A 27,866-nucleotide genomic window follows, 5' to 3' on the forward strand; every position below is an offset into this window, starting at 1 on the left:
ACTGAGGAACTAAGCAAAATCAAGTAATGACTGAATTTTCAGGTAGGAAGAAAAATTAAATAAGCAAAAAACACCCTCCCCCCAAAACATCTTTACTTAATAGGAGATGGAGCATTAACCAGACATGGGAAGAAAGTCTCTAGCAATTTTGGAGGCTTCTACAATTTCTAGGATCACTTCCTGAAGTCAACTGTGTGTATCAAGCAGCAGCCAAGTGGGGAGATAATGCAGAGTAAGGACCCTGAAGGCTGGTTACATGGGTTTGGGACCTGGCTCTGTGACTTACCGATGTCACTAACCTCTGTGCCTAACCTGTAAGATAGGGACGATGACAATGTGAATTTCACAGGGTTATCAGGAGAACCAAGAAGCTGCTCTATTCATGTGCCCAGGACTGTGCAGGCACAGAACAAGTGAAAAAGTTGGCCATGGCTGTTATCTGTCCTAATGATTTTAAAGTATCCGGATCTGAAGGTAGTAAGAGGCGTTCAGCCCCTCACCACCATATATAGCAACGCCGGTAGCCTGACACTCTCTCAGGTTGTTTGGGGCAAGAATCCCCGGAGGACCCTTAGAGCAGGTGCAACCACAAACCAAGGACTCATGGAAATGCGCATGAACGCTAAAACATGCCCTAGTGCCCGGATGTTCCCCTCACTGGCTTCCTTGAAGACAGAATCAGGCCCAATGTTCCCTCTGCTATTCCGTAATACCTTTCAAACCTTCCAGAAACATCTACAGTGCACCAGGATGAATCCCGAATTCCTATCCCCGGCTCTCATCTCTCCCCCAGCTCCTGTCCTTGATGGGTACCCAAGTTCAGATGTCTCCTATAACCTAAAACGATACATGTCTACACCTAAACTCATCCTCTCCCTAAATTCGGTCATCTTCTTCATTTCCTTCGTTAGCAGTACCACCGTTCTCCTGATCATTAACCCTTAACATCAGCCTTGACTGATGTCCTGAGAATTCTTGCTTCACAATCAAATCCATCTGCCATGTTCCTTTCCCGTCTACTGTCACCACCCTAATGTCAGGTATTTGTCACCTAATACCCGGATCACAGCATCACAAGGAGAAGAGAAATTCTCTTGGCGGTCCTCTATGTTCACCTTGCCTGAAGGTCATCTTCCTAACCGCTGTTTAGATAGCACTGGCCTACTTCAAACAGTACGCGGTGTCTCCTGGATTAGAGTCTCGGTCAGCTTTCACTCTGTCAGCTCTACAGATTGACAGAGGAGATGTTCCTTAAGCCGAGTAGATTACAACCTCCCAGCCCTACACTTCTGCTTGTGACCTGCCCACTCTGCACCCACCCACACGCCCTCCCTCCTTATTCAGATTCTGCCTCTGCTTCAGGCCCTGCTTCATCCCCATCTGCTCCCCTCCGCCCTAGCTTGACATTTCCGTCTCATTTTCCAACATATGGCCTCTTTCGATCTAAAACACGTGTTTTAATTTTTCACATATTCATACATTGCCTGCCCCTTTCATTTGTAGGATCCTAGAAGGTCGAGTCCTACCCAGCGGGTGAACGTCTTGTGCTACCTCGGTGGCTTCAGAGGGCCCGTCGCAGAGCTTTGCACTGAGATGCTCAGTAAGGATTCACCCAGTGTGCTGATTTGTCAGGGTTTTAGAAAACCTAATTACTTTGTTTCCAGGATGATGAGAAGATCTAACAACATTATTAATATGGTTGTAAACAAGTTGCTACATTCACTTCTAAATCAAAGCTCCAGTCACTTTCAAAGTTATTTCAAGGTTTGGGGTGCCTGGGTGGCTCAGTGGGTTTAAAGCCTCTGCCTTCAGCTCAGGTCAAGATCCCAGGGTCCTGGCATCGAGCCCCACATCGGGCTCTCTGCTCAGCAGGGGGCCTGCTTCCCTTCCTCTCTCTCTGCTTACTTGTGATCTCTGTCAAATAAATAAAATCTTGAAAAAAAAAGTTATTTCATGGTTTACTTACCTACCACCCACAGCAAAATCGGAGATTGCATAGTAATAGGACTTGAGAACCTTGGGGTCGTTAAACACTTCATCTCCAAAAGTGTTCAGCCGATTGAGAGTTACTCTGATGTCAGTGGCAGTTACCCATTCCTGTCGGGTCGGGGTGGGGGGGACGGGGAGAAAAGAAAAAAACAGAAAAAGGTAAAGGGACTGAAGATGAGAGACATAAATGGGACAATATTTTTTAAATTTTTCAAACAGTTAATATATCATGTGACTTATCTCCTCTTCCAGCATTAAATCTGGAAGCTCAATGACTCCCTTAATTTCCTAAATTTTTCTCCTTCTTGACTCTTTTTTAATCTAAGTTGTTGTGTCACCACTCAGAGTCCCAAAAAAGCAGGAATACTACTCATTTCTTCACAAGGCTGTTGAAAGGTTTACATGAAATATACTTTTAAATGTTTTGCCTATGGGAGGTCCCTTCTTCTCCATCCTGTGTCCACGCCCCAAGTCCAGTCCGAGGAACCAGCTCAGAGCTCATGGAACACCACAGTGGCATGAGCTGCGCTGCTCATTGCCTCCTCCTGCCCATTCTGTACCATCTCTCTCTCCCTCCATCCCCGGTCCGCTACGGACAGATCTGGGAGAGGCATCCAAGTACAAAGTAATAAATTATTATGCCAGCCAGAACCAGTCAGATGCATTTTTTGTCTTGATCTCTGCCATAACGTCACTTATCCGGGAGGCCTTCCCTGCCACGCGACCTAGAACTGCTGCCCACCCTATGCTGCCCTATTTCACTTGCCTATTTCATTTACATTGTCCGTTTCCACCGCCATGAGCCCACCCTACCCCACCTCCGCCACCACTGCCAAGACCGGAAGCCCCACGAGGGCAGGACTTCTTTGTCTTGTGGACTGCAGCTTCCCTGGTGCTCAGCGTACAGTAGGTGCTCAAGTAACGTTTGCGGAGCCAATGCACACATCTGAAGCAACCACGACTGATCCAATTGGTAGGTGTAGCATAATGAGAGGGGACAAGAAGGAAAGTTAATGTTTCCCTCTAGGTTTTATGAGATCTAAGCCCTTATAATAAATGCCCTTTCATTGAGCTAATTTTAGTCAGATGTTTACATCGGTGGTGGATTGTTAGAATAATGATTCCAGTGAATCATGTCTGCCAGCGCCCACGCCCTGCAGAGTCCCTTTCCACTCTGATGCTGGGCTGGGGCATGGGACTTGCTTTTTGCCCAGGGGCCATGAACAAGTGTGGCACGGGCAGAAATCTGACCAGCCCTTGTGCCCCGAGACTTACTCTCTTGGAGCGCTTCTGCCATCACCCGGGAAGCCTAGTCTAGCCTCCTCAAAGCTGTAAGACCACAGCGGGAGAGAAACCCAGCCCCCAGCTGAGCTGCCAGTGAGTGAGCCCACACCAACACAGAATCATGAGAAATAATAAATCATGGTTGCTTAAATTCATTACGTTTTGGAGTAGTATATGACACAGGACCACCCAAAGACACCAGGTCAAGTCCCATCCTGGGAGTGCCTCTCAGCATCCCCCATGCGGATGCAACAAGCAAGTGCAAGGGCCACGGGCATCTGTGTTTTCAGAAGGCTCCCTGCGAGACAGGGAGGCACACCCCTGATTAAGCCAAACCCCTGGCACAGAGAGCAACCTAGAGGGCTCATAAAAGCTAATCCCCGTGAAGCCTCCAAGTATAATTAGAAAGGAGAAGAGATGATGATTCCACGGCATCCAAACTTGGAAATCCAATAACAACTCCCACTCACGGCCACAATGCTAGGAATCTTTGAGTCGTCTGTAATGTAAATAGCTCTGCGTATCTCTGTGTTTAATGCTTACTGTATCTCATATCTCCTTTGAGCTTCATCTTTATCACAGCTCTCCCTGAGTAAAAGCTTCTCAAGGGCTGAGTCTAAGCCATTTCTTTCATAACAGGCGTCTTAAAAAGAACAGGCTCTGGAGCCAGACTTTCTAGGTTTTGAATCCCAGTCCTGCTGCTTAAATCTGTGTGATGTGGGTTATCGGATCTCTTCTGATAAATGATGTCGATGCCCCATCTGTAAAATGGAGATCACAGAAGTATCTCCTGTAGAGTTACTGTGAAGGTTCAATGAGTGAACACTATATAGTGTGTGTATATACACCTACAGTAAATACAGCTAAAGGGCTCAGAACACTGCTTGGCATATTATGGCACATTATAGTAAGTGCTATAATACATGCTGATTATTATTATTATTATAAATCAGCACATGCTCAGTAATATTCATATACGATGAAACCAGGAAGGGTCTGCTCTCCCATCGGGGAGATCGCAGCTTCTGGAGAGAGGCAATGAGAGAGGCAATGAGGAGGCAATGAGGAGGCAATGAGGAGGCAATGAGGAGAGGGGGTCATATCAGCTCAGCTGTCAAGTCAGTTATTGTTGTGAAATCAGCTAAAGTCTGATCAGCGAGCACTCCTTGGCAAGTGGATATGAAAACCAGAGCTCTTACATCCAGAGACACATAACTAATGTTTTTGCGTAATGACAGCAACTGACCAGATCTATTACAGATGGCCATGACATTTCTACCACGTTTAGTCTCACAAATTCCTACGGTATAAAGAGTAGCAAACATCAGGGGGCCTGGCTGGCTCAGCAGATAGAACATGTGACTCCTGATCTCAGGGCTCTGAGTTCGAGCCCCACGTTGGGTGTAGAGATAACTTGAGAAAAAAACACAAAACAAAACAAAACAAAACTAGTAGCAAACATCATAACTCCTACAGCTGGAGGAATTGCTTCAGGACAGGCTGATAAGGCACCCAGTTAGCAGAGGTTCCAGAATTCACCACAGTCAAGTCACGTAGGTCACTGCTTCCTCCTGCTGCCTCTACCACTATCTCTGCAGGGTAGTCAAGTAGGATCATTTGCATAGGAAGCACCTAAGCTAGCAAACTGATAAACTTAAAAAATTTGTAGATCACATCTCCCTTAGACATTCAGTCTTCTGTTTCTTCATCTATCAAAAAGTTATTCTTTCTACTCCTTATTCTGAACACATCTTGCTACCATTGCAAGAAACACTTCACTGAAAGGCCTTTGCAAACATACTCACTGCTCACCAGGACCTCAGAGTTGACCAAGCTCAAGATTCACGATCTCCCAGCAAATTGCAGAAATATAACAGAAGGGAAGAACTGGACCCACAGAGAAACATATTCTCATCTTTTGCCACTATCCAAAACCACATGGTCAAATCACAAAGAGTCCTTGAACATAATAAACTTCAAGAGAAAGACTGAGAAGCCACAAAAGCATGAAGGGGCTTCTGGGTGGCCCTGCTGGTTAAGCGGCTGCCTTCGGCTCAGGTTGTGATCTCAGAGTCCTGGGACTGAGTCCCACACTGGGCTCCCCATGGAGCGGGAATCTGCTTCTCCCTCTCCCTACTGCTCGTGCTCTCTCTCCCTCTAAAAAAAAAAAAAAAAAAAGGCATAAAGCCCAGAAGAATAAAGGAACTCCCTACTTCACCCTACTTAGGAATGACGGCAGCTTTTCATAAAATGTACACAGTCTGCAGACTCACATCCAGTCTTTCTCATCTCAGTCATTTCATACAGCTGCCCCCACTTAGACGTCAGCTTCAGCCACACGACACAAGCATCTTCAATTCTGTGTTGCAGAAAGATTCCAAATTTTAATTCTTCCTATGCTCAAATAGGGAAAGGTTTCTATCGTGATGCTCGAGCACGGTACCACAGGAACCTACACGTATCTCCTGTCACGGACACCAGCACTGTCAGGTGATCAGCAGTTTTTATGATTGACAATAATATGATTGACAAACGTGGTCCACGTTCCCCTGCACAATAATGAAGGAAGATGGCATTCTTAAATGATTTGCTTCAATTGTTCCCCCTCTCGGACACTAAAAAATACTTCCTTTGGTCAAATGAAAGAGATAAGGAAGGTTGTGAAAATAATGGATAGATTCAGGGGGCGCCTGGGTGGCTCAGTCAGTTAAGTGTTTGCCTTCAGCTCAGGTCATGATCTCGAGGTCCTGAGATCAAGCTCCAGGGCGGGCTCCCTGCTCAGTGGGGAGCTGCTTCCTCCTCCCTCGGCCCCTCCCCCTGCTCATGCCTGCCGGCACATGCTCACGCTCTCCCTCTCTCCCAAATAAATAAAATAAATAAAATCTTTTTAAAATTTTAAAAAAAGAAAGAAAAGAACAGGTAGATTCAAATACTATCTTCAAAAGGTCAGAAGCAAAATGTTTCCACTGCCAAAGTGAAGACCCAAGTTTAAATTGTTCAGCTTTTTAAAAAATTTCTACAGTTTATATCCCAGAGTACGCTGGCAGGTACATGAGAACACAAGAACACCACCTGGGTGGCAGGACCAAAGCTGTTTTCCTTCACATACTGAGAATATTCAGGAGAGCAGAATAACGTCGGCCTGGAAACTGCTACTCCTACCCCTTCCCCCGGAAGTGGGACCACAGGCCCCCATACAACAGTCTTCCCGCCTCCTGCACGCACAGGGGAGAACCAGCGGGCTACAGAGTCAGCTTCTGGATGCATTACCTGCAGCACAGGGCTGTTGTCAAAGTTGTAGGCACTGGGCCTTCCTTCTAGAGTTGAAAAGGCCACGTTGCCTCCCGTTAGAGGGGAAATGTCACTGAACTCATCTGTGCACAAGGCCTGTTGCTCATCTGCACCTGTCCTGATGAAGCCGCGGTTTGCCTTCGAGTAGGTGTTCTCGCAGGAGCCACTGTAGTACTGGTAAGGAATCCAGGGCCCGTCTTCCCGCGTGCGCTTGTAAATGGCGAAACTCTCGGGGCGGCTGGTGTGGAACTTGAGGCGCACGTATGTGATGTCAAAAGCTTTTCCTGTGGGACAAACATGAAGTTGGTAAGTCATATGTATGAAGCAAAGAAATTCCCTCTATTCCCAGTTTGCTTAGGACCCTGACAAAGGAACGATACGCCCTAGATGAAGATGGTTCCAGAACACACAGCACATTGGTTGCATCCGATAGGTATTCTAAACCTGGAAATAGTGAGCCTTTTCCCACAGACAGGACTAGTTACAGTTTGGGTCATAAGTTGGCTCATAAAAGCTTATATAAGACACACATTGTTGGAATCTTATTTGCCATGAAAAATGGTAACACTGTACTTACATAATTAAACAAAACCAAAATTGCATTAAAAAGTGCACTTATGGGACGCTTCGGTGGCTCAGTTGGTTAAGCAGCTGCCTTCGGCTCAGGTCATGATCCCAGCGTCCTGGGACCGAGTCCCACATCCGGCTCCTTGCTCTGCGGGGAGCCGGCTTCTCCCTCTGCCTCTGCTGCCACTCTGCCTGCCTGTGCGCTCGCTCTCTCTCTCTGGCAAATAAATAAATAAAATCTTAAAAAAAAAAAGTGCACTTATTCTTAGTGCGGGTGCTTCAGCAAAAGCAATTTAATTTAAAAACGAAGTATTTGCCAGATTTCTAGATGGGTATTCTGGAAACGTTCAAGGTACTTAAAAACTCACTCTCTTAACTATTACATTACTTCTTGATGCAGGAAGACTATCACGAGCAGTATTCTTCTACTTATCTACCAAGTTAAGAGAGGAATTTCAGAAAGAAAAAGAGAAAAGGAGTGATTAAGAGATGGGGCAGGGAGTAGAGCAGGAATGAAGAAAAAAATTCCTCCAGCAGCTGAACAAAGAAAAACAAAAGAGATAGAGAAAAAAGGAGGGGTTGGGGTTAAAGAAGTTGTTTGCATTTGTTCAAAGAAGAATATGCAAGATCTGAGCACAGAGCAGGCAAGGACAGCAAAAGGGGGGAGCCACTGGGCTACTGTCTCTGAAGAATGAACCACTCCTTAGACAGCTTGCTGGGGCAGCTAGGGCACAGTCTGATGGCTGGGACAGTTAGGCTGCCAGCCAACATGCCTTCAGGTGGGTCAAAAAGACAGAGCGCAAATGTTTTTAATCACCTTTCATTCTCCAGTTGGTTCTTCCCATCTCTGACAATATTTATTATCTGCAACTTCTATGCTATAGTGAAGATCACAGATTGGTCAACAAGTACTTGTTGGGCACAACTACATGTTCAGTCCTATGCTATATAGTTTGGAGGACAGGATGTGTTAGACATAAGAGGTCCTTGCCCTCAAGGAGCTTACAGTCTTTCCTCCCCAGTGGAATTAATTCCACAGGAAGCACCATACTCATCCTCCCCTACAAAGCCCACAGAAGAGGAACCCCTGAACCCTCTCAGAAGGGTTGCCAAGGGACTCCTGCTAACCTCTTACTTCCCTGTGCCTACCCATCTGCAGGGGAGAGGGAGGAAGGGTCACATATGGCCTGGAATCTCCTCAGCTCACTCTCCAGCTGCCTGCCTGAGGGCCCCTCTCCTCTCCTGTGCACCGCAATGCAAGACAGCGAGTCGGCCTCTGTGCCAGGGAGGCCTGCAGCTGTCCTACCACCAGATGTGGGACCGCGTGGATGAGTCCAGCTGGGCTGCAGAGGTGGGGGAGGGGGAGAGCTGAAAGCCCACGCAAGTCATGTGTCCATGTAAGTCACGTGTTCCACTCTTTAATCCGGTAGTATCCACAATAAAACTAAGATGATGAGCCATACCTAACTATTTCTTAGGTGGTCCAGATCTTAAAAGAGAAGTCTGCTTAACTAATTCCCCCATACACCCGAAACACATTCACACACACACAATCTTGAACACAGAGGTGTGTGGCATGATGGAAAGAACGCAGGACTGGGCACTGTGAGACCCGAGCTCAGGGCCTGGCTCCTTCAGTTACCAGCTGTGTGATTTCTGCTCTGCCATTTTCTCCTTGGCAAAAATGAGGGGGATGACCCCTGAGCCACCTACCTCAAAGAGCTGTTGGGAGGTCAAATTAAGATCGTGCATGTACCTGGTTAATTGTAAAACTCTATACACATATAAGGCATTATTAGTAATAGAGTTTAGAAGGAAATTCCTAAATTAGGATCCTGGATATGTTCACATATAAGGGTCTGATTGTCCCAGGGACTACGTACAGTTGCCAGAGAATGGCATCCAGATCTGGATCTTCTGCCCCGGAGGCAGTACAACAGTCTGCGGAGACACGGGTTTTGCAAATCCCCTTTATACCTCACCTGTTAGAAGAATGAAAATGTAACCTCTATCTCTTTACTGTATCGAACATGGTAAAATGTTACCCTTGAATGAGGGTGTGGATTTATACTGTAGCATCTCTGGCATTCCAGAGACGAGGTGAGACGTGCTGGAATGGTAAAACAATCCAGTTTTATTCAGGAACAGGTGGTTTGGGATGTTCAAAGGCTTCCTCGCTAATCTGTGCATTACAGATTACCCCTGCTTTTCTACTCTGTCTCCGTGTCTGACATCTCATTGTTCTTTAACAACTCAACCTGCAGGAGACTGGATCAAAGGAGAGAAGATAAAATGGAGCACGGTGTACTGTGGTCCCCGCTACAATGTGCACCACAGAGCCACCCTCTGAACGAAGCCAGCTCACGTGGTCACTCTCACTGGTGCCACAGACCCCGGGCAACGGGTGGTAGAACATGAGGAAGCAATTTTGCTAGCGTTCAACTTGGAAGCAAACGAGTTTTCTGGTGCGGGCCCTACCTCACTAAGCCTTGTTTTCAGAGCTGCCTTTTGCATTCCAACCCACAGCCATAGTTGGAAGAGAAAAAGGGCTCTGTGGCCACGGGCAAAAGAGGCTCACACATTCCACAGGACAAGAGAGCCACAGGCACTGCCCTCAGAGTTCAGGTCAATCGAGCAGCGGACACCGACGATGGCAATTCCATGTGATGAGGGCTTTGAAGGGGGAAATGCACAAAGTTTGGGGAGCGTGGAGGAAAGTCACCTAGGCTGGATTTGCGGCATCAAAAAAACATTTTCTAGAAGTGACATCTGCATCCGGGACCTGAGGAATGCAGAGGAATTACCTAAGCCAACAGGGATCAGCTGTCCAGGCAAATCAAACAGCACGTATGAAACGCCCAGAGAACACAGAGGAGCGATCACGGAGGAGTTAGAGTCGCGCACTACAGCAAGGGCTGGAGCGTGGCTGGACATGGGCTCAATGGGAAGGAGCACAGGCCGGGCCTGAGGCCACCTTCAAGAGCAACATCAGCCTAAGGGCAATGGCGAGCCACTGAAGCTTTTTACGGGAAATACACGAGCAGATTTGACTTTTATTATTATTAAGATTTTATTTATTTGAGGGGCGCCTGGGTGGCTCGATGGGTTAAAGCCTCTGCCTTCAGCTCAAGTCATGATCCCAGGGTCCTGGGATCGAGCCCCACATCGGGTTCTCTGCTCCGCAGGGAGCCTGCTTCCTCCTCTCTCTCTGCCTGCCTCTCTGCCTAGTTGTGATTTCTCTCTGTCAAATAAATAAAATATTAAAAAAAAAAGATTTTATTTATTTGAGAGAGAGAGAGAGAGAGACAGAGAGAGGCAGAGAGTATGAGCCAAGGGAGGGGCAGAGGAGGAGGGAGAGGGAAGGAGAGAGAACCCCATGCAGACTCCACACTGAGTGTGAAGCCCGATGGTTGAGATCATGACCAGGGCTGAAATCAAGAGTTGGCCACTTAACAGACTGAGCCTCCCAGGCACCCCCAGATCTGACTTTTAAAAAGATCACTCTGGCCACTGCCACTGGGTAGAGAGGAGGTTGGAAGGGACGGACTAAAAGTGGAGAGAATAGCGAAGAAGATGTGGCAGGAGTCCTGGAGATGACTGTGGCTGACAGCTGGAGCGGAGAGAAGCGAGTGGGTCTGGGTGAGGTATAGGGAGTTCACCTCAGTAGTAACTTAGTAACCGACGGACAGTAAGGGGGAGAGGGCACCATTTCTGAACCCCCTTCTACTTTTAGGCTGTGGACATGTTTCATGGTCAAAGCTCCTTTCCTGGAAATAAGATGGAAGGATTAAAAATAATATTTAGTTTTCTCATTTAAAAACAAGCAGATGGAGAGCAGAACTGTCCACTGTCAGAGAGGACAGAGGAGGTTAAGCAGGACTGGAGGCAGGGGGGTAGGGCGGGATGGGGAGAGGAGTTCAATTTTGGATATCCTAGTTTTGAGGTGTCTGTGGATCATCTAACAAGAGGAAATGTCTGGTAGGGAATTGGAGGTGAGTGGTCAAAGCCCGAGAGAGATGTCTGAGTCATAGTCTCTCCATTCCAGCAAGGGTGCGGAGTGAGGAGAGAGCAGACTTTGGAGATCACTCTGAGGGGCGTCGACATTTAAAGCACAGACAGCAGGTGGAGGACTGCAGGGGAGGCCGGAGGGCTGGAGAGAGGACGCAAGTAAAAGAGACAAACACGGAAACCAAGAGCATTTGAGGAGGAAGTAATCAACGGTGTTAAAATATGCTGAGTCATGTAAGGCAATGACTGTGATGTCCACTGGCTCTAAGCCACAAACAGGTCACAGCTGTACTCGGAGAGCGGCCCCATGGACAGGGTGGGTGGGACTGAAGATGAACGGCAGATAGGAGGCAGGAAAGCAGACACAGCGGAGTGTAGTCAATGACATGGGGTTGAAGGGAAGGAGGACCATGGTGGGGCAGGACGCTGGGTCCAGGAATATTCTTCTTTCTTTTTTGTTTTTTGAGATAGGAGGGAGCAGTCTGTATGACACGTTCTTGTGCTCAAGTCAACGGAAAGGGGCAAGGCTCAATACGGAAACAAGGCTGGGCAATAAGAACTGGCCCCGATCAGGAGAAACCTCGCACCCTTGCTTTTCAGCTGGGTGCAAATGAAAGTGACTGAGTAGGTTTTAGCAGATGGAAGCTGAAAGAGTTCTGATGACTTTATTTTTTCTGTGCAGTGAAAATCAAAGGTACCTGCTAAGGGGGAGGAGTTGAGAGCAAAGCCAGTGGGCAGTATCTGCAGAGAGGGGACAGACTTCATAAGAACCATGCAGAGGCCAGCAGAGAAAGCAGACCAGAGGAAAAGAAGACTTGCCAGGCAGAGACAGAGCTGCTGAGACAAGGGGAGGAGGTCATGACTTTGTGCAGACATCTTTGGACAGCTATAATTTTCAACAGTCCCTTTCTTTGCACCCCGCTTTATAGGTAAGAGACAAGGGGATTGAAATTACTTCAAGGAACTTGGAATCTGATCTGAAAAAATCGGGACGCCAATAAAGAAAACGGAGAGGGGTCAAGTCTTGAGTTATCTAGCCACCATCACCTGCGGTCATGGATAATCAAGAACTGGGAAACCAAGGAGCTGGTTTCATTCCATTAAACAGCTATCAGTGAGACCCACTAAGTATGCTCACCCTCATTCTCTCCCTCCTTTGCCATACCTCCCTACTCTTTATCTGTCCATCCTACTCATTTCACAGTGGACAAAGGAAAAAGGTCTAAATGGTAGATAAATAGAACACAAGACCAAGTCTTCTAATTACCAGTCCAATGATAGCGGGTCTACTGTTTTTATATTGTGGGAGCATGGGGACATAGTATGACTTTAAGATAAAGAGGCCAAGCCAAACAATGAAGAAAGTCAGCAAGCAGAAGTCTAGAAAGTCTTCAGCCACTTGCACAACTAGAACATCTTCTGCCCTTTGCCTTGCATTCATGAGCCTGAAGACCAACCATGGATATACACACCCTCGGGAAAATACTTAGCTTCTGAATGTTCCATTGCATTTCCCCCTCCTCCTGCCACATTCCTTCCATAAACAAAGACTCAAGTACAGATGTTTAGAATGAGGCGCACAACATTAACTAATATTTCCTGCTCCGCATCCTTCAGTTCGTGCTGGCTGAGGCAATGCGTGGAGGGGAGGGGGCCGTCTGCACAATGAGAAGCCAGCCTTTGTTCACGCAGGACCAAGCCAAGGAATTCTGCTTAAGCCTCCTACGTGGTGAAGTATTTCTAATCTCTCTGAGTAGGGGAGAAACCCTTCCTGTCTTTGAATTGGCTTCAAGTACCAACTGCTTGGGAACATAAATGCTTCTCTGTTATGTGCAGCTTAGAAGAATTCCTGAGGATCTTGTGAAACAGCCCCCTTTACAGTGAAGTCATGAATGACAATGGCTATACAGAATTTCACAAAACTTCAAAATGCCCTTCCATGGCCTGAATTCAATGAAGAAAATAGTATTAAGTTAGGAGTCACTGATTCACTATTGTTCCCATGTGCTAACTCCTTAGAGTCAGAAAAGGACTGTTCTCCGTGAAGTCAAGCTTGAGCTTAGCAATATAAAACTTGTAATAAGGTTGTAGTACCTAAAGTCAGTTAGAAAGGGTAGACGTTTAGGCTATGCGATGGGATTCTCCAAACACAAACAGTTAACACAAACAGTAGTCACGGTAAACAGCGATCTGAAAACGTTTCATTTTTGTTAGTATAACCGCTGGTGGAAATAAGCGTTCCCAGGACAATGTGTCCAGCTGCGTACCAGCTGTTATCATTCCACCTCAGCGGACAGATGGTACAAACACCGCCTGGCCAGTCAAGATGACCCGGGGCCAAGTTCATGCTGAATGTGGGATCCTCAAGCAGACACAGATGGGTGACCAGAAAGCAGAAAGAGGAACAGTCACACGCAGAACGTGTGGAAGTGATATAGGTACACAGAGTTCACGCCAACTGCTGGAAAACCCAGTTCTGCCTGCCTGCCGAAAAGCTCATTTCTATTGTCTAAAACTCATCCTCAGAATAATTTGATAACAATATTGTTTTCAATAACTTACTCTCCCATGGCTTTCCCTTAAATGTCAGTGCTCCTCTCTCTGTCAGTCAGCTAAATGCCAACAGTGCAAGGGGACAATTCCATGTGAAGCATATCTCACTCAGAGCAACTTAGGAACGAGGACAAGCAACCTGTACAGCTTTGTACAAAATAGTCATTTTAATTTGAATTTATTAAAGCAAATGCAATGGAACTTACAATTTGAGAAGTGTAATTGATATTCAAATGAATAAATGGTTCAATAGCCCAAACTTCCTGAATACACGTAATAAGCACTTCCTGTCACACATGAGCCACCGTCCTGACAGAAGGACATGCTGAGATTAGTGACACCAGACTATGGGGAGTTCCAACTGCAAACTGCCATGATGAAATCCACAAAGCAGGCAGGCAAAGAAGCAGTGAACATAATCACATTAGAGTTCTCTTCTTTCTTTCTTTTTTTTTTTTTTAAAGATTTTATTTATTTATTTGACAGAGAGAGATCACAAGTAGGCAGAGAGGCAGGCAGAGAGGCAGGCAGAGAGAGTAAGAGGGAAGCAGGCTCCCTGCCGAGCAGAGAGCCCGATGCAGGACTCGATCCCAGGACCCTGAGATCATGACCTGAGCCGAAGGCAGTGGCTTAAACCACTGAGCCACCCAGGCGCCCCTCTTCTTTCTTTTTTTTAAAGATTTTACCAATTCATTTGAAAAAGAGCACAGAGGGAGAGGGAAAAGCAGACTCCCCACTGAGTGGAGAGCCTGGTGCAAGACTCCATCCCAAGATCCCAAGATCATGACCTGAGCTGAAGGCTGCTTAACCGACTGACTCACCCAGTTATCCTATTTTTTTTTTTTTTAAAGATTTTACCCATTCATTTGAGAAAGAGAGATTGCACAGAGGGAGAATGAGGTGGGTAGCAGACTCCCTGTCAGAGTTCTTTTAAAAGCTAAAATTCTAGGGGTACCTGGGTGGCTCAGACAGTTAAGCACCCAACTCTTGATTTTGGCTCAGATCCTGATCTCAGAGTTGTGAGATCAAGCCCCAAGTTGGGCTCTGTGCTCAGCATGGAGTCTACTTGAAGTTCTTGCTCCCTTTCTCTCCCCCTGCCCATCCCCCACATTCTAAACAAACAAATTAATTTAAAAAAAAATTTGTTTCCATTTTATTTATTTTTTCAGCGTAACAGTATTCATTCTTTTTGCACAACACCCAGTGCTCCATGCAAAACGTGCCCTCCCCATTACCCACCACCTGTTTCCCCAACCTCCCACCCCTGACCCTTCAAAACCCTCAGGTTGCCCCAACCTCCCACCCCTGACCCTTCAAAACCCTCAGGTTGTTTTTCAGAGTCCATAGTCTCTTATGGTTCGCCTCCCCTCCCCAATGTCCATAGCCCGCTCCCCCTCTCCCAATCCCACCTCCCCCCAGCAACCCCCAGTTTATTTGTGAGATTAAGAGTCATTTATGGTTTGTCTCCTTCCCAATCCCATCTTGTTTCATTTATTTTTCTCCTATCCCCCTACCCCCCCATGTTGCTTCTCCATGTCCTCATATCAGGGAGATCATATGATAGTTGTCTTTCTCCGATTGACTTATTTCACTAAGCATGATACGCTCTAGCTCCATCCACGTCGTCGCAAATGGCAAGATTTCATTTCTTTTGATGGCTGCATAGTATTCCATTGTGTATATATATACCACATCTTCTTTATCCATTCATCTGTTGATGGACATCTAGGTTCTTTCCATAATTTAAAAAAATTTTTAAAGCTAAAACTCTATACCAAAGCTGTTTATAAAAACAGTGCTATGGGGGTGCCTGGGTGGCTCAGTGGGTTAAGCCTCTGCCTTCGGCTCAGGTCATGATCCCAGTGTCCTGGGATCCAGCCCCATATTGGGCTCCCTGCTTGTCGGGAAGCCTGCTTCTCCCTCTCCCACTCCCCCTGCTTGTATTCCCTCTCTCACTGTGTGTCTCTCTGTCAAATAAATAAATAAAATCCTTAAAAAAAAAAAACAAAACAGTGTATGGTTTTAACAATGGAGCAATGGGGAGGGGGGAGTTCTGAAGTTGACTGGCATGATTTTGGGGAAGATAAACCCATAATCTTAGGAAAACTAGATGTTTCCATAAAGTACCAATTTAAAATTTAAGCCAAGAAAGACAGTTCTACTCTCTTCCTACCACTCCCCCTACAAACTAGCTCTTGGTGCTATTGCTAAATAAGACCATGGCACCAACCTAGTGTAGCAATCCTCAAAAAATAAAATCTTCCTGCTTGTATTACCCACCTGCGAGACCCCAGAAATGCCACACACTCTTCGGCAAACTGAAGGGTCAAAAGTGATTTGGCATAACATGCCAATTAAATATGAGATCAGACAGCCATTATCTGAACAGAGAATTCTTAACCGAAGACTAGAATATCCGAACAGTCTTGGAGAGGACTTTCAAAAAGGTACAAATTACTGTTAAAGATAAATCTTTTCCAGGGGCGCCTGGGTGGCTCAGTGGGTTAAGCCTCTGCCTTCGGCTCAGGTCATGATCTCGGGGTCCTGGGATCGAGTCCCACATGGGCTCTGTGCTCAGCAGGGAGCTGCTTCCCCCTCTCTCTCTGCTTGCCTATCTACTTGTGATCTCTCTATATATATCAAATAAATAAAAAATCTAAAAAAAAAAAGATAAATCTTTTCCATTATTTAGACACAAAATAAACTTATCCTAATTTGTATATCTTTATAATTTTATTTGAAACTTTCACCAGAAGACACAAATTCCCAAGTAAGGTTCCGAGCCAAAAACTGGGCCTATGCCTTATTAACCCCAACCTCATGTTTATGAGACTCAACAGCAGCCCTAATTCAGGCTAGTGGGTCACAGGCATGCCTGCAATCCTTGAGCCAAGCTAAAGGAATGAAGCCAGCATTTACTCCCACTCATCCAAAAAGAGGCAAAAAATCCACTCTGCTAAACAACAGAATTCCAACAAGGAATTGACTGACAAGTGGAATTTAATGGAATTCCATAGGGAAAGTAGTTAATTATATACTAAGGAAATAAAATCAAGACATAACGAGGCAACAAATATACAAGGTGCAAGGAATCCATACTTTAAAAATGTCTAATTGTTAAGATGTGAAAAAGAAAAAAGACACCATGATTTTATGAGAAGCTTAATTCTTGTTCTGTAACATTCACACTCTATTGAGAATTGACTAATTTTTGGCTTTCATCAACAGAAGAGTAAAAAAATGGTAAAAGAAGAGTGAGAAAATCCGGGGGAGAAAAGATCCTAATCTACAGTGACATGGTGCAGCGACAGACGAAGAAGACTCTAGTAAACCCCTCCCCCGCCAAAGTCACAGGAAATTGACCAACAGCGCATTTTATTTATTCAACAACTACTCGCTAGGTGAATTTAAGCGGAAGTCTACCGAGCTATTTGGAATACGCAGTCCTTCATTTTGCTAGAATGCCTTTTCTAGTTTCAGTTTCTTTAATTCCTAATAAACTTGCCCCTTATTCCCCTAGATCGATTATATTTGTAGAAGAGTAAGAAAGAAGAAATAGAAGAAAAAACTACAGATACCATAAAATATGTTAAAGGCTAAAATATCTTTCTCAGTTTTCATAATTGTTTGATTTCCTACCACAGCCACCCATTAGGTCAAGGATAAGAGCCCAAATGGTCTTGATAATTTCAAGTCCACATCCTTCCAGTCATTCAGCAAATACTTAGCGAGCACTGGGGCTCGGGTGGAGAATCAGACAGACACGGTCCCAAAATTGTGGGGATGACAGCACAGTAGGGAGTGGGGTAGGTAAGGGATAAGTGACAATCACAAAACAAAAATGTTGTGTGTTAGACGATAAATGACACAATGAAGAACAAGGCGGAGATGGAAAGCACAGAGAAGTGCCATTTATAAACACACGGTCATCAGAGACCTGGCTAAGGGGACATTTGAAGAAATGAAAGAGACATGGAGGGAAGAGCGTTCTAGGAAGGACAAATGCAGATATCCTGGGGCAGGAGAATGCCGGCAAGACCTGGGGAATGGTGAGGAGGCCGGCGTGGCTAAAGTAAGAGCGAAGAAGGAAAGTGTAGGGGGAATGAGGTCAGAGAAGACAGGATTGGAGACAGTGAATAAAGACAATTTTCCAAGTTCTTCTGCTATCAAGAAATAAGGTGGTAGATGAAGGAGAGAAGAGGGGGTTCCAGGAGAAATTGCTCTTTAGGGTGGGAAGACAGTGCATGTTATGTCGATGGGAAGGATCCATTACAACAAAATAGTGAGGCTCTTCCCCGGTGGTGGAGATGGATGAGAGTGTGTAAGGGACACCCACTCTGGTCCACAGTAAAGTTCTTTAAGACTTCTCAAAGACGGGGCGCCTGGGTGGCTCAGTGGATTAAGCCGCTGCCTTCAGCTCAGGTCATGATCTCAGGGTCCTGGGATCAAGCCCTGCATCGGGCTCTCTGCCCCGCAGGGAGCCTGCTTCCTCCTCTCTCTCTGCCTGCCTCTCTGCCTACTTGTGATCTCTCTCTCTGTCAAATAAATAAATAAAATCTTAAAAAAAAAAAAAAAGACTTCTCAAAGACTTCCCTCAAGAGAGAAGAAATAATGGAATTAACAGGGGTCACTATAAGTGTCTAGATTAAAGAGCTATCTGGTATCCAAACGTTCAAAACCACAGGAGCTCTGGAAGGCCACTCCCCAGTAGAGCCAGCCCAGGGTAGGATTTCCTGCTACAGTAGTCCCACCACTGGCCCATGGTAAGGACTGCCTGTCAGAATCTGCAGAAGTAGAAACCTTCTGAAAAAGTGAAAACTGTTGAGTCTCATCCCCAGAAGTTCCATTTTTATAAGTTCTGGGTGAGTTCCCAAATCCGTAGTTTCAAAAGCACCCCGGATGAGTTTTATGTATAATAAACTACATTGGAGGAATATTGCCCAACTGTCAACTCTTCCTCATCTTGGTTCTCAATCTTCAAAGACTTGGGCAGGAAAAGAGTTCTGAGCTTGATGCTGCCCTACGGAATGAACATAGGCACTCATGAGTGGTAACTCTGATTTTCACACGTCAGGATTTCGAGGTGAAATTTATTGCCAGTGTCAACTGTGCAGGCATGAGCGGCGAAGCAGAGTCACAGCCGTCTTTCTTAAGACACATTCACACAGTACAGTCATAAGGGCTGATCACTTCCCCTCCCAGGAGCCGGGTGACTGGACTAGAAAGCCAAACTCCCCGACATTTTTCTCCATTCCAATTTCCTCTGCTGGCCAATTTGTAGCCTTGAGGGCCCACTTCCCAGGCAAGTAGAAATACACTGATTTTTGAGAAAGCTCGCCTGCTGCTGGGGTTTCACAGTGCTATTCTTTCCATGCAGATACGGGTCAAGATGCCCCTAAGCCAAATTCCCCGACCCCTCTTGCTCCTGTACGTCCTCCTTCCTTCTCCCAACGATTACTAATACTTAATAAAACGATAACAAAAACAACAGCAATTCTCAATGGCAAGAAGCAAATCTGGAAGCCAAGAATTCACTTCTGCTTCGGTACACTCAAAAAGATAAGAAAATGCTTTTTCTGCTTTGTGTGAAAGCCTAGGCTTGTTTAATCCAGTCTGTGTCAATAACGTTGGCATTTTTTAGGGAGGGTGTTACGTTCTGTTGGCTCAAGACCAGTGCAGAAAATCTTTACTTCTCAGAGAAGAAATTTCAGGTACTAATATATATATTAATATATAATGTAATATTTTATATATATATATACACATACACACATTATAACTATATAGTAATAATTACATATGTGAAGGGAGACTTAAGAGCAAAGTATTCAGGAATTCATTTTGATACTGGAGAGGGAGAGGAGCAGGGAGGAAGGAGGAAAAACGGCAAGGGAGAGAAAAGGGGGAGATAGAGACTGAGGAAGTAAAAGAACAGTCTAAAATCCAGAATATCAATTCTGGATATCAATATCAGTATCAAATTGATATTCTGGATTTCTGTACTCTCAGAGAGTTCACATCTCATCTTCAGAGAGTGATTTCTTTTCATTTCAGAAATACTTTGAAGTAACTGATCCCATCTCCTTCCAGACTCCAGCCTTAGGACACGTATTTAGTCATTTAGAATCCAAGGCTGACGAACTATACCTGTAGACTGAATCTAGCTATTTTGTAAATAGTTTTACTGGAACAAAGCCACGTCCGTTCATTTGCACTCTGTCTCTGGCTGCTTTCTGCTTAAAAGGGTAGAGGTGAGCAATTTTGAGAGAGCATGCATGGCCTACAATATTTACTATGTGGTCTTGCAAAGAAAGCAGCTGTCAATCTTGATCTAAGAAATCAGAGACCGTAAGAAAAGAGATTTCTACTAAAACCTCTTCTGTCTCATCTGCAGGCCATACTGTTTTAAAATCTGGTCCAAGGAAACTAGAAATTTTCTTCTATTGCCACAAAAAATATGCAGAAAGTTTATTCAGAAATTTTACAAGATTAGTAATAATTCTAATATATCTGATACAAGAATTACTTATTACTTCATAGGGGAAAAAAAAAAGTGCCACCTTTTTCTTTCCTGGCAAACAAACAGGCAAAAAGGTCAGCATTTAAAAGAGGAGGGGATGGAAGGACGCCTGGGTGGCTCAGTCGGTTAAGTGTCTGCCTTTGGAGTGGGTTATGATCCCAAGATCCTGGGATGGAATCCCACGTCAGCCTCCTTGCTCGGTGGGGAGCCTGCTTCTCCCTCTGCCTGCTCTGTGTTTGTGTTCTCCTTCTCTCTCCCTCTGACAAATAAATAAAATCTTTTAAAAAAAAAGTGAGGGGCTGAAATTTATTTCAGAAATCAAATCTATAATTGCCTCTACAGCCCACAAAAACAAGACAGCCAAGCAGGAAGACAGAGGAGATAGCAGTGCTGTAAAAAGGAGGACCATTTCTCCAGGGGTGCCCCCTCTGGAACCCACCCCAAGTGGAGACTTAATGAGCAGTTAAGAGCAATGAAAAGAGGGAAACGGAGATATCAGCTCAACAGCGTATCACCACTGGAACAGCAGGAAAAATGACGTGTTGATAACTGCAAATAAAGTGGAAAATGCGAGTAGATCCCATTCAGATCTCTGCTAGAACCTCCCTCCATTGTCCTCTGGGTAGGAATTCAGTCCTTCACACAGGCCTCCTTGTGCTTCTGCTCTTTGGAGCGGATGGACAGTTTACATCATGAAAATCCCCTGCCAGCTGGCGCTCTGTCCACAAGCGACTGATTGTGAGCAGATGCCTTCCTAAGATAAGGATAAATGAATACCCTCTTCTTCATTTTTCATTCATCCGCAGAGGCATGGAAATGCACGCCCTATACACTACCTTTTAGAAACCAAAGTTTGTGTTTTTCACATGGCTTCGTCTCTCGTGGGCTGTGCTTGAACTCGCTATTGCGTTCCTGATTAAACTGTGGCCGCACTGATATCTAACATGTGCGCAATCTCCCTGGACTATTTGTAAACAATCCTGCACTCCCAGATGTGAGCATCTGCTTACTTTTTCTAAAGACATGAACACTGAATATTCCCTAGGACAGCCTTAAGTTTAGAACATTGGATAATCTACCACGATAAGAATCGACACTTCCATCCAGAAGTCCATCTAAATTACTGGCATATTTAGTGTTAGAAATTAAATAGTTGTGTTCAAAAATGCTTTTTTCTAGTTAAATCACCTTCCCTTTAATGTACATTACGCTTCCAGAAACTTGTTTTAAATTTCTCTTCCACTAAAAAGTAGTCAAGAGTTTTCGATATCTCTTTCCAGTGAGAAGACACTTTTTATGATCACGACTGGAGCTGTTTTTATACATTATGTATAACCCACACTCAGTGAGAGGATGTCTATGGCAAGGAGAAGACCATCTGACCAATTATTCACATAGCATACTTCGGAGAGGTCGGTCAGATTCCTAGTACTTCAAAAACATAAGCCTTTCTTATCTGCTTTCCCTTCTCCACTGAGAGCAAACATTTAGCAGCGCTATCAGAAGAAATGTTCTTCAAATCTACCCTTCACCATATTTCAACCAGACAGTGCTACAGTTCTCATCTATGGGAGTGTTTCACACACACCACAATGGGACTTGTTCTACCTTTCTATTTACATTTTGGAGGACAGCCAAAGACTTTTCTAGTTCTCTTTGATCTGATGCCAATGACTTGGTATCTGACACCCACCTGGAAGACATTCCCTTAGGAACTACAGGACCAAAAAGGAATTGGGAAGGAGCGGAAAAATACCATATAAACACTTCCTGCATCCTCTCACTCTCCAGCTTACCAATCTGTGCAAGCAAATTCCTTAGACATGTCATTGCAAGGGATTCATAAATCTGAACAACTGTGCTTCATTTTGTACCTTCAAACCGTATCCTAACACTCTCCAGCATAAACTAAAACCTCCAGACCAGCTTTGCCATGGTTTCCGCCCATGTACCACTTGTCGCTTCAGAGTCACCCTCTAGCCTTTACTCCTGCCAAACCCTACCGATCGTTCCAGGGTGAGTTCAAGTACTATGGTCTCCGTGACACTTGCGTTATCATCTTACTTTTCTGAACACGTGGCATCTCCTACCCAAACCGCAGAATTCAGTACTTAGTATTACTTCTTTGCATAAGTTTCTTTTACCCTACAAGAGAGTAACTTACTCAAAAGCAAAGGAATCCATCTGTACTTTTTGGGTATCCTCTACAATAGCAAAATTTTTCTGACCATGGCAAACAACACAACAACAAACACCTTATACTGCAACCCTGAACACACACATACTATTATCTACGATGCAACCTGATACTCTATTCTATTCTCCATTTTATTTGTTAAAAATGCTAGTTACAGCTCACTAAATTGATTGCTATGACATAAGGGAGTTGTAACCCACCATCCTTCAGGCACTGTCCTTGACACACACCAGGTGCTCAGTAAGTATTTGTTTACTGGATTGGCTCATCTATCACACACAGCAGGTCAGAATTCTGCAATGAAATGTTTTCTAGTCCCTGACAAAGTTTAAGATGATACCTTTAAGACCTTCTTCCAATTATTTTAAAACCAGGACAATATTTCTAAAAGAGCCTTTTTGGGGCAGCCTTCAACAAGAGCAAAGGAAAAACCCCTCTTCCTAAAAGTAAAAGGCCAGAAATTCCATTCGTGAACATGGCATCCTTCAGAGGATAAACCAAACCTTCCAAAGTTCTTTTTAGCATCTCTGGTTCCAGAAGAGCTTCAACCAGGAGCATGCGGTAAGTCTTCAGGGTAGTAGCAAGGATTTCCTCTCTGTGGGATGGATGGACTAATGCACGGTGCTGGGAGTTAGACTTCTACTAAAGAGAAGACATTTGGGGGGCGCCTGGGTAGCTCAGTGTGTTAAAGCCTCTGCCTTTCGCTCAGGTCATGATCCCAGAGTCCTGGGATCGAGCCCCGCATCGGGCTCTCTGCTTGGTGGGGAGCCTGCTTCCTCCTCTCTCTCTCTCTGCCTGCCTCTCTCCCTACTTGTGATCTCTGTCTGTCAAATAAATAAATAAAATCTTTAAAAAAAAAAAAAAAAAAAAAAAAAGAGAAGACATTTGGTTATGTATTGGGAAACTCCATTCTCCATATCTCATGTTCATGGCACTGTTTTCATTGGATTATCAGTACCTGGAATTACCTTTTACTTTTGTATGTTTTGTTTCTACGCCCACATATACATACACAGACATGACAGTGACCTTCAGAGGACTCGGAGGTCTTGTCTTAGCCCTGCTGTCCCTTCGAGGTACATTTTGGCTGTCTTTTAAAGGGAGAGAAATGTCTGACTCGTAAAATAAGCAGCTATCCCACACAAGAAAGACAACGGCCTAGGTAAGTCTGGTTTGTTGTTTGGTCCTTCATTCAATGATTTATTCATTTTGCAAAAATATGCTAAAACAAACCACATGCTAGGTGGCTGTTTAGGCACTGAAGATACAAGGAAGAATTAAGACTCAGTCCTTGTCCTAAAGTAATTCCATATGATCTGTAAGGGAAGACACAAATCATTAAAATGCAAAGTGAGAGACATACTATACTAGGGAGTAAGGAGAACCGTACGTCTGTTTTTCTCTTCTGTAAAATAAAGAGCTTGACGAGACGAACTGTAACGTCCAGATCCAAAAAACTGCTTGATTTTACGACCCTACCTGTCAGCAACGTTTCTAAGCATACCTCTCTCACCAGGTCTTTTTAATACTTTCTTTTCTTACAGGAACATTCTGGAGGAATGCTAAAAATGCCGTAAGAAAGGCTCTCACAAAGACAAATGGCATCAGAGACAGGAAATGTCAGCTGATTTCCAATTAACTTCAGTTCTAGATAACTGTCCGCACCTACACAGGACTTCTGCCAATATTTTGTGCTTGGTCAAGTCCTATATTCCCAGATGCACGCGAATGTTTATAGTGAATAACTTGCAAAGGGATAACAGAAATAAAGGTACAATTTTTAAGGTTAAAGCTTTCTAATGAATGCGCACAGGGTTCTCAAATAATCGTTTCCATCTTTGGATGAGAAAAAGATAACTCTTGGCTTCTATGTCCACAAAAGCTGACACCTTTCCATCTCCAGGCTCTAAACAAATACTCATCCATCTCTGTCCACATCTAGCTGTGAGGGACAAACAACACGTCATGTTTTAGATTAAGTTCTTCAGGAGCAAGGAAGAATGGATTTTCTGCTCTTGCTTCTCTCACTTGAAAAAGCAAATGTCTGGATCCCTTTGAAAATTAGCCCAATCTATAAAACACTGGAACTAAACTGAACTCCCACCGCTACTTGGCTCCCGCATTCTTCCCGGAGCTTGGAACAAAGACCCCATTGACTTCCGCATGTGGGCGGATTAGAACTGCTACGCGGCGGCCCTGTACCACATTGTTGCACGGTGGTTCCAGGCTGGTAAGTCAAGGAAGCTTTCTGCAGACTCTTCTGTTTTCCTTCTTTCCCTGGCGATAAAATTTCAAGTCTGCCATAGAACGTAGATGTGTAATTTAGCATAAAGCAGGCCTGTCTATATATTTTTAAATAGAGAGACAGGCTTCACTTCACTTGCCTGCTTATACTGAGTGCTGTGTCCAGCCCTTGTAGAGGTCTCATCAAAGGCCAGACTAGGTGGACATGTGCTTAAATAGAGGTCAAACCCTCCAAGTTTGTAAATGTCCAGGGAGAACTATATATATATATACATACACACACACACACACACATATATACATATGTACATGTATATACATAAATATTATACTACTGATAGTATATTAATAATATATAAAATATATATATAATATCTATAACAATATAATATATATAACAATGAAAATGGGAAGGAGCTATGGAGCTAAGCGGTAAAAAGAACAGCAAAGGGACAGCAAGAGGGTGAACCAATGCTCACCAGTTTCTCCAGAATTTCTCCAGAATTTCCAGACCAAATTTATAAACCTTTTTTTAGTGGCACCCCCTTTCTCATTTAATTTCCAAGCACATCCTGAATGCCTGAGGTAGTAGGGAGCGTAAGGACGAATGTGTCCTCTGCCCTCCCAAAGTTTACCGTCTGGAGGGACCACAAACCAAAGTGCAACACACAGAAGGACGTGCTACATTTTAACAAACGCATCATCGGGGCTGACGGATTCCAAATGGATGATTTCACAGGCTTAAAAAAGCAGTTAAGGACAAATTTAGATTTTTCTGAGTAACTGATAAAATACAAGTGGGAGGTCTGGACACAGGAGATCAATATAATATACACCCATTTCATTTTCTTTCAGTGCTTCTCTTGATTTCTCACTCCGTATGAGTTTTTAGAATACTGACACTGAGTAAAATGCCTGGCACTGTCATTCTCAACACCAGAATAAAAGAAGGGAGCATTGTAAGGACCCCACAGACAGAACTTCCATGAATGCATGTACAGATAAGGACAGAGTCTACTTCTACATACCACATATGCCTTCCTGTAATAAAAGAATGTCTCCCCTAAACTATTCTTTCAGAAAGGGAAGAACTGCTTTGTATTCTAGTTCTTACAAAGCTTCCCAGTTACTTCATTTTAGACCACAAATTACTGCGGGGAAATCAAATTAGCTTGAAATGACCTCAAATAATACAAGTTTTGGAAGCTTATAGGACACATAATAGAAGATTTTTGTCCTTCTGTTTTGCTTTTTAAGAGGCAAAGAGATTAACCAAGATTTATGTAATTATCCCTGGGAGGTATGGCTTTAAAATTAAAAGTGCTGAATACTGTAAATAATAAGCCTTTTAAAGAATACTTTATTAGGCAGGAGAATAAGTGGTTATACTGTGAAGATCCCAAATATAAAATGAAAGAAGAAATGGAAAAATGCATACTAATATTACATGAACCAGGATATACGGCTTAAAATAAAATTTCCAGTGATAGCAATCTTATACAAATTTTTTAAAGTACACTATCATAAATAATTTATTCTTGGAAATGAACATAATATGATCTGGGAAACTATGCTGATGGCTAAAAGATGACTTTAATAATCACTGATGTCAAAGACATATGTAAAGAATTAGAATAAAATGGTTCCATAAGGGGGCACCTGGGTGGCTCAGTCGGTTAAGCATCTGCCTTTGGTTCAGGTCATGCTCTCAGGGTCCTGGGATTGAGTCCCATGTCTCAGCAGGAGAGTCAGCTTCTCCCTCTCCCTCTGACCCTGCTCATGTGCTTGCTCTCTCTCTCTCAAATAAATAAAATTTTTTTTTAAAAAATGGTTCCATAGATGTAAGAATATGGAAAATAATCTTATTTTTATATATGTTATTTATAACATGTAAGTTAATAAATTAAATATTTTAAGTAGGCATCTAATTATTTCACCTATTTTCCCTAAAATTTTTATATATTCAAGTTGGTATAAACCTGTTTTAAAAATCTACTCAAAGGGAAAATGAGAAATAGCTTAATATTGAGGGTTGCCTCTTACACATTCATACGGTAATTTCATGTTCAGACTCAAAAGAAACATGACGGTAGTCCAAAGGGGATTCTGTAGGAGAACTGTCCAATATTCAACAGGGCAGTGCCCACACCAAAATTTCAGTCTCGGAAGATTCCGGCACAAGTCAGGTAGCATATGCGTGTAGGCCAGCCACCCGTGCAGGTTTGACTCTTACTGTTCTCACGGAGTGGCTGTAAGTCACCCAAGTAGAAGGAGCCCTTCTTGAGACCCTTCCGCCTCCTTCCCACTTTATTTCCACTTTAAAAAGGAAAATCAATTGTAAAGGCAGATCAATCACCATCAACACCAATATAATGAAAGAGCATCAGTACAGAATCGTTACAAAGCGACAGCATGCAATGTACCCTTAATGATAACAATAACATGGGGGGAGGGATTTCTTTTTTTCTCTCTTATTTGCCTTGTACCGATTCAAAAACCTTTGTTTCCTCCAAAGTCCTCTCATCCACACAAGTGAAGAGCAAATATGTCAAAGTCAGTAGCAGAAACGTGAGCATTTAGCTAACTCTGCATGACCTGTGCTCTCCAAGGCCAGAGAGCCCTCGCACCACTATATCAACAGGACAATGATCCTGGCCACATCGAGGCTTGCGGTGGGAGACCCTCACCAGGAAACTATCTGACTTTAAAGAGCACTGTCCAAAGTCACGGTTCTTACTTCAACTCCTGGCACCAGGATATGGTTGGCACGGATCATAATAAACCCCAGATTTACCCAACTTTTGGAAGCCCAGGCATCTGTCTAAAATGCTACAGATATTTTTGTCACCAATACTATTATAATGAGAGAACATCAGTGATATACTCTAATAGTATGACTCTATTTCTAACCATGATTCCAAAACAAAAGACAATTTCTGCATGAGCTGCGGTACTCTGGACAAAGAGGATGCTGGGATGTTCTTGCCCTTAACCTTCCTCAGGCACCTGGACGTATGCACACAGGTCATGCCTCACAGTCAATCCTTCTATCTTGACCCTTCAAAACTTCACAGTCCTTTGCCAATAAGATATCCTCACAAGGAAGTCATCAAAAACGCATTGAGCGTATCAACCTCTTTAGGATTAAAAAGTATCACTACTCTTATTCATTGTTAAGGGGAATGCAAAATGGCACAGTCACTCTGGAAGACA

General features: G+C 44.1%; 1 protein-coding gene across 1 annotated transcript in view; it reads right to left on the reverse strand.

The window, feature by feature from the left end:
- LAMC1 (laminin subunit gamma 1) overlaps positions 1-27,866 on the reverse strand; it is a 125,652-nt gene that overhangs the window by 36,575 nt on the left and 61,211 nt on the right. The window contains exons 2-3 of the mRNA XM_045982786.1: positions 6,544-6,848; positions 1,967-2,097 (exon numbers count right to left, since the gene is read on the reverse strand). Of these exons, the coding sequence (XP_045838742.1) occupies positions 1,967-2,097; positions 6,544-6,848 (436 nt within the window). The remainder of the gene's footprint in view (positions 1-1,966; positions 2,098-6,543; positions 6,849-27,866) is intronic.

Source organism: Meles meles, chromosome 17, assembly GCF_922984935.1.
Source record: "Meles meles chromosome 17, mMelMel3.1 paternal haplotype, whole genome shotgun sequence".
Classification (NCBI taxonomy): Eukaryota; Metazoa; Chordata; class Mammalia; order Carnivora; family Mustelidae; genus Meles; species Meles meles.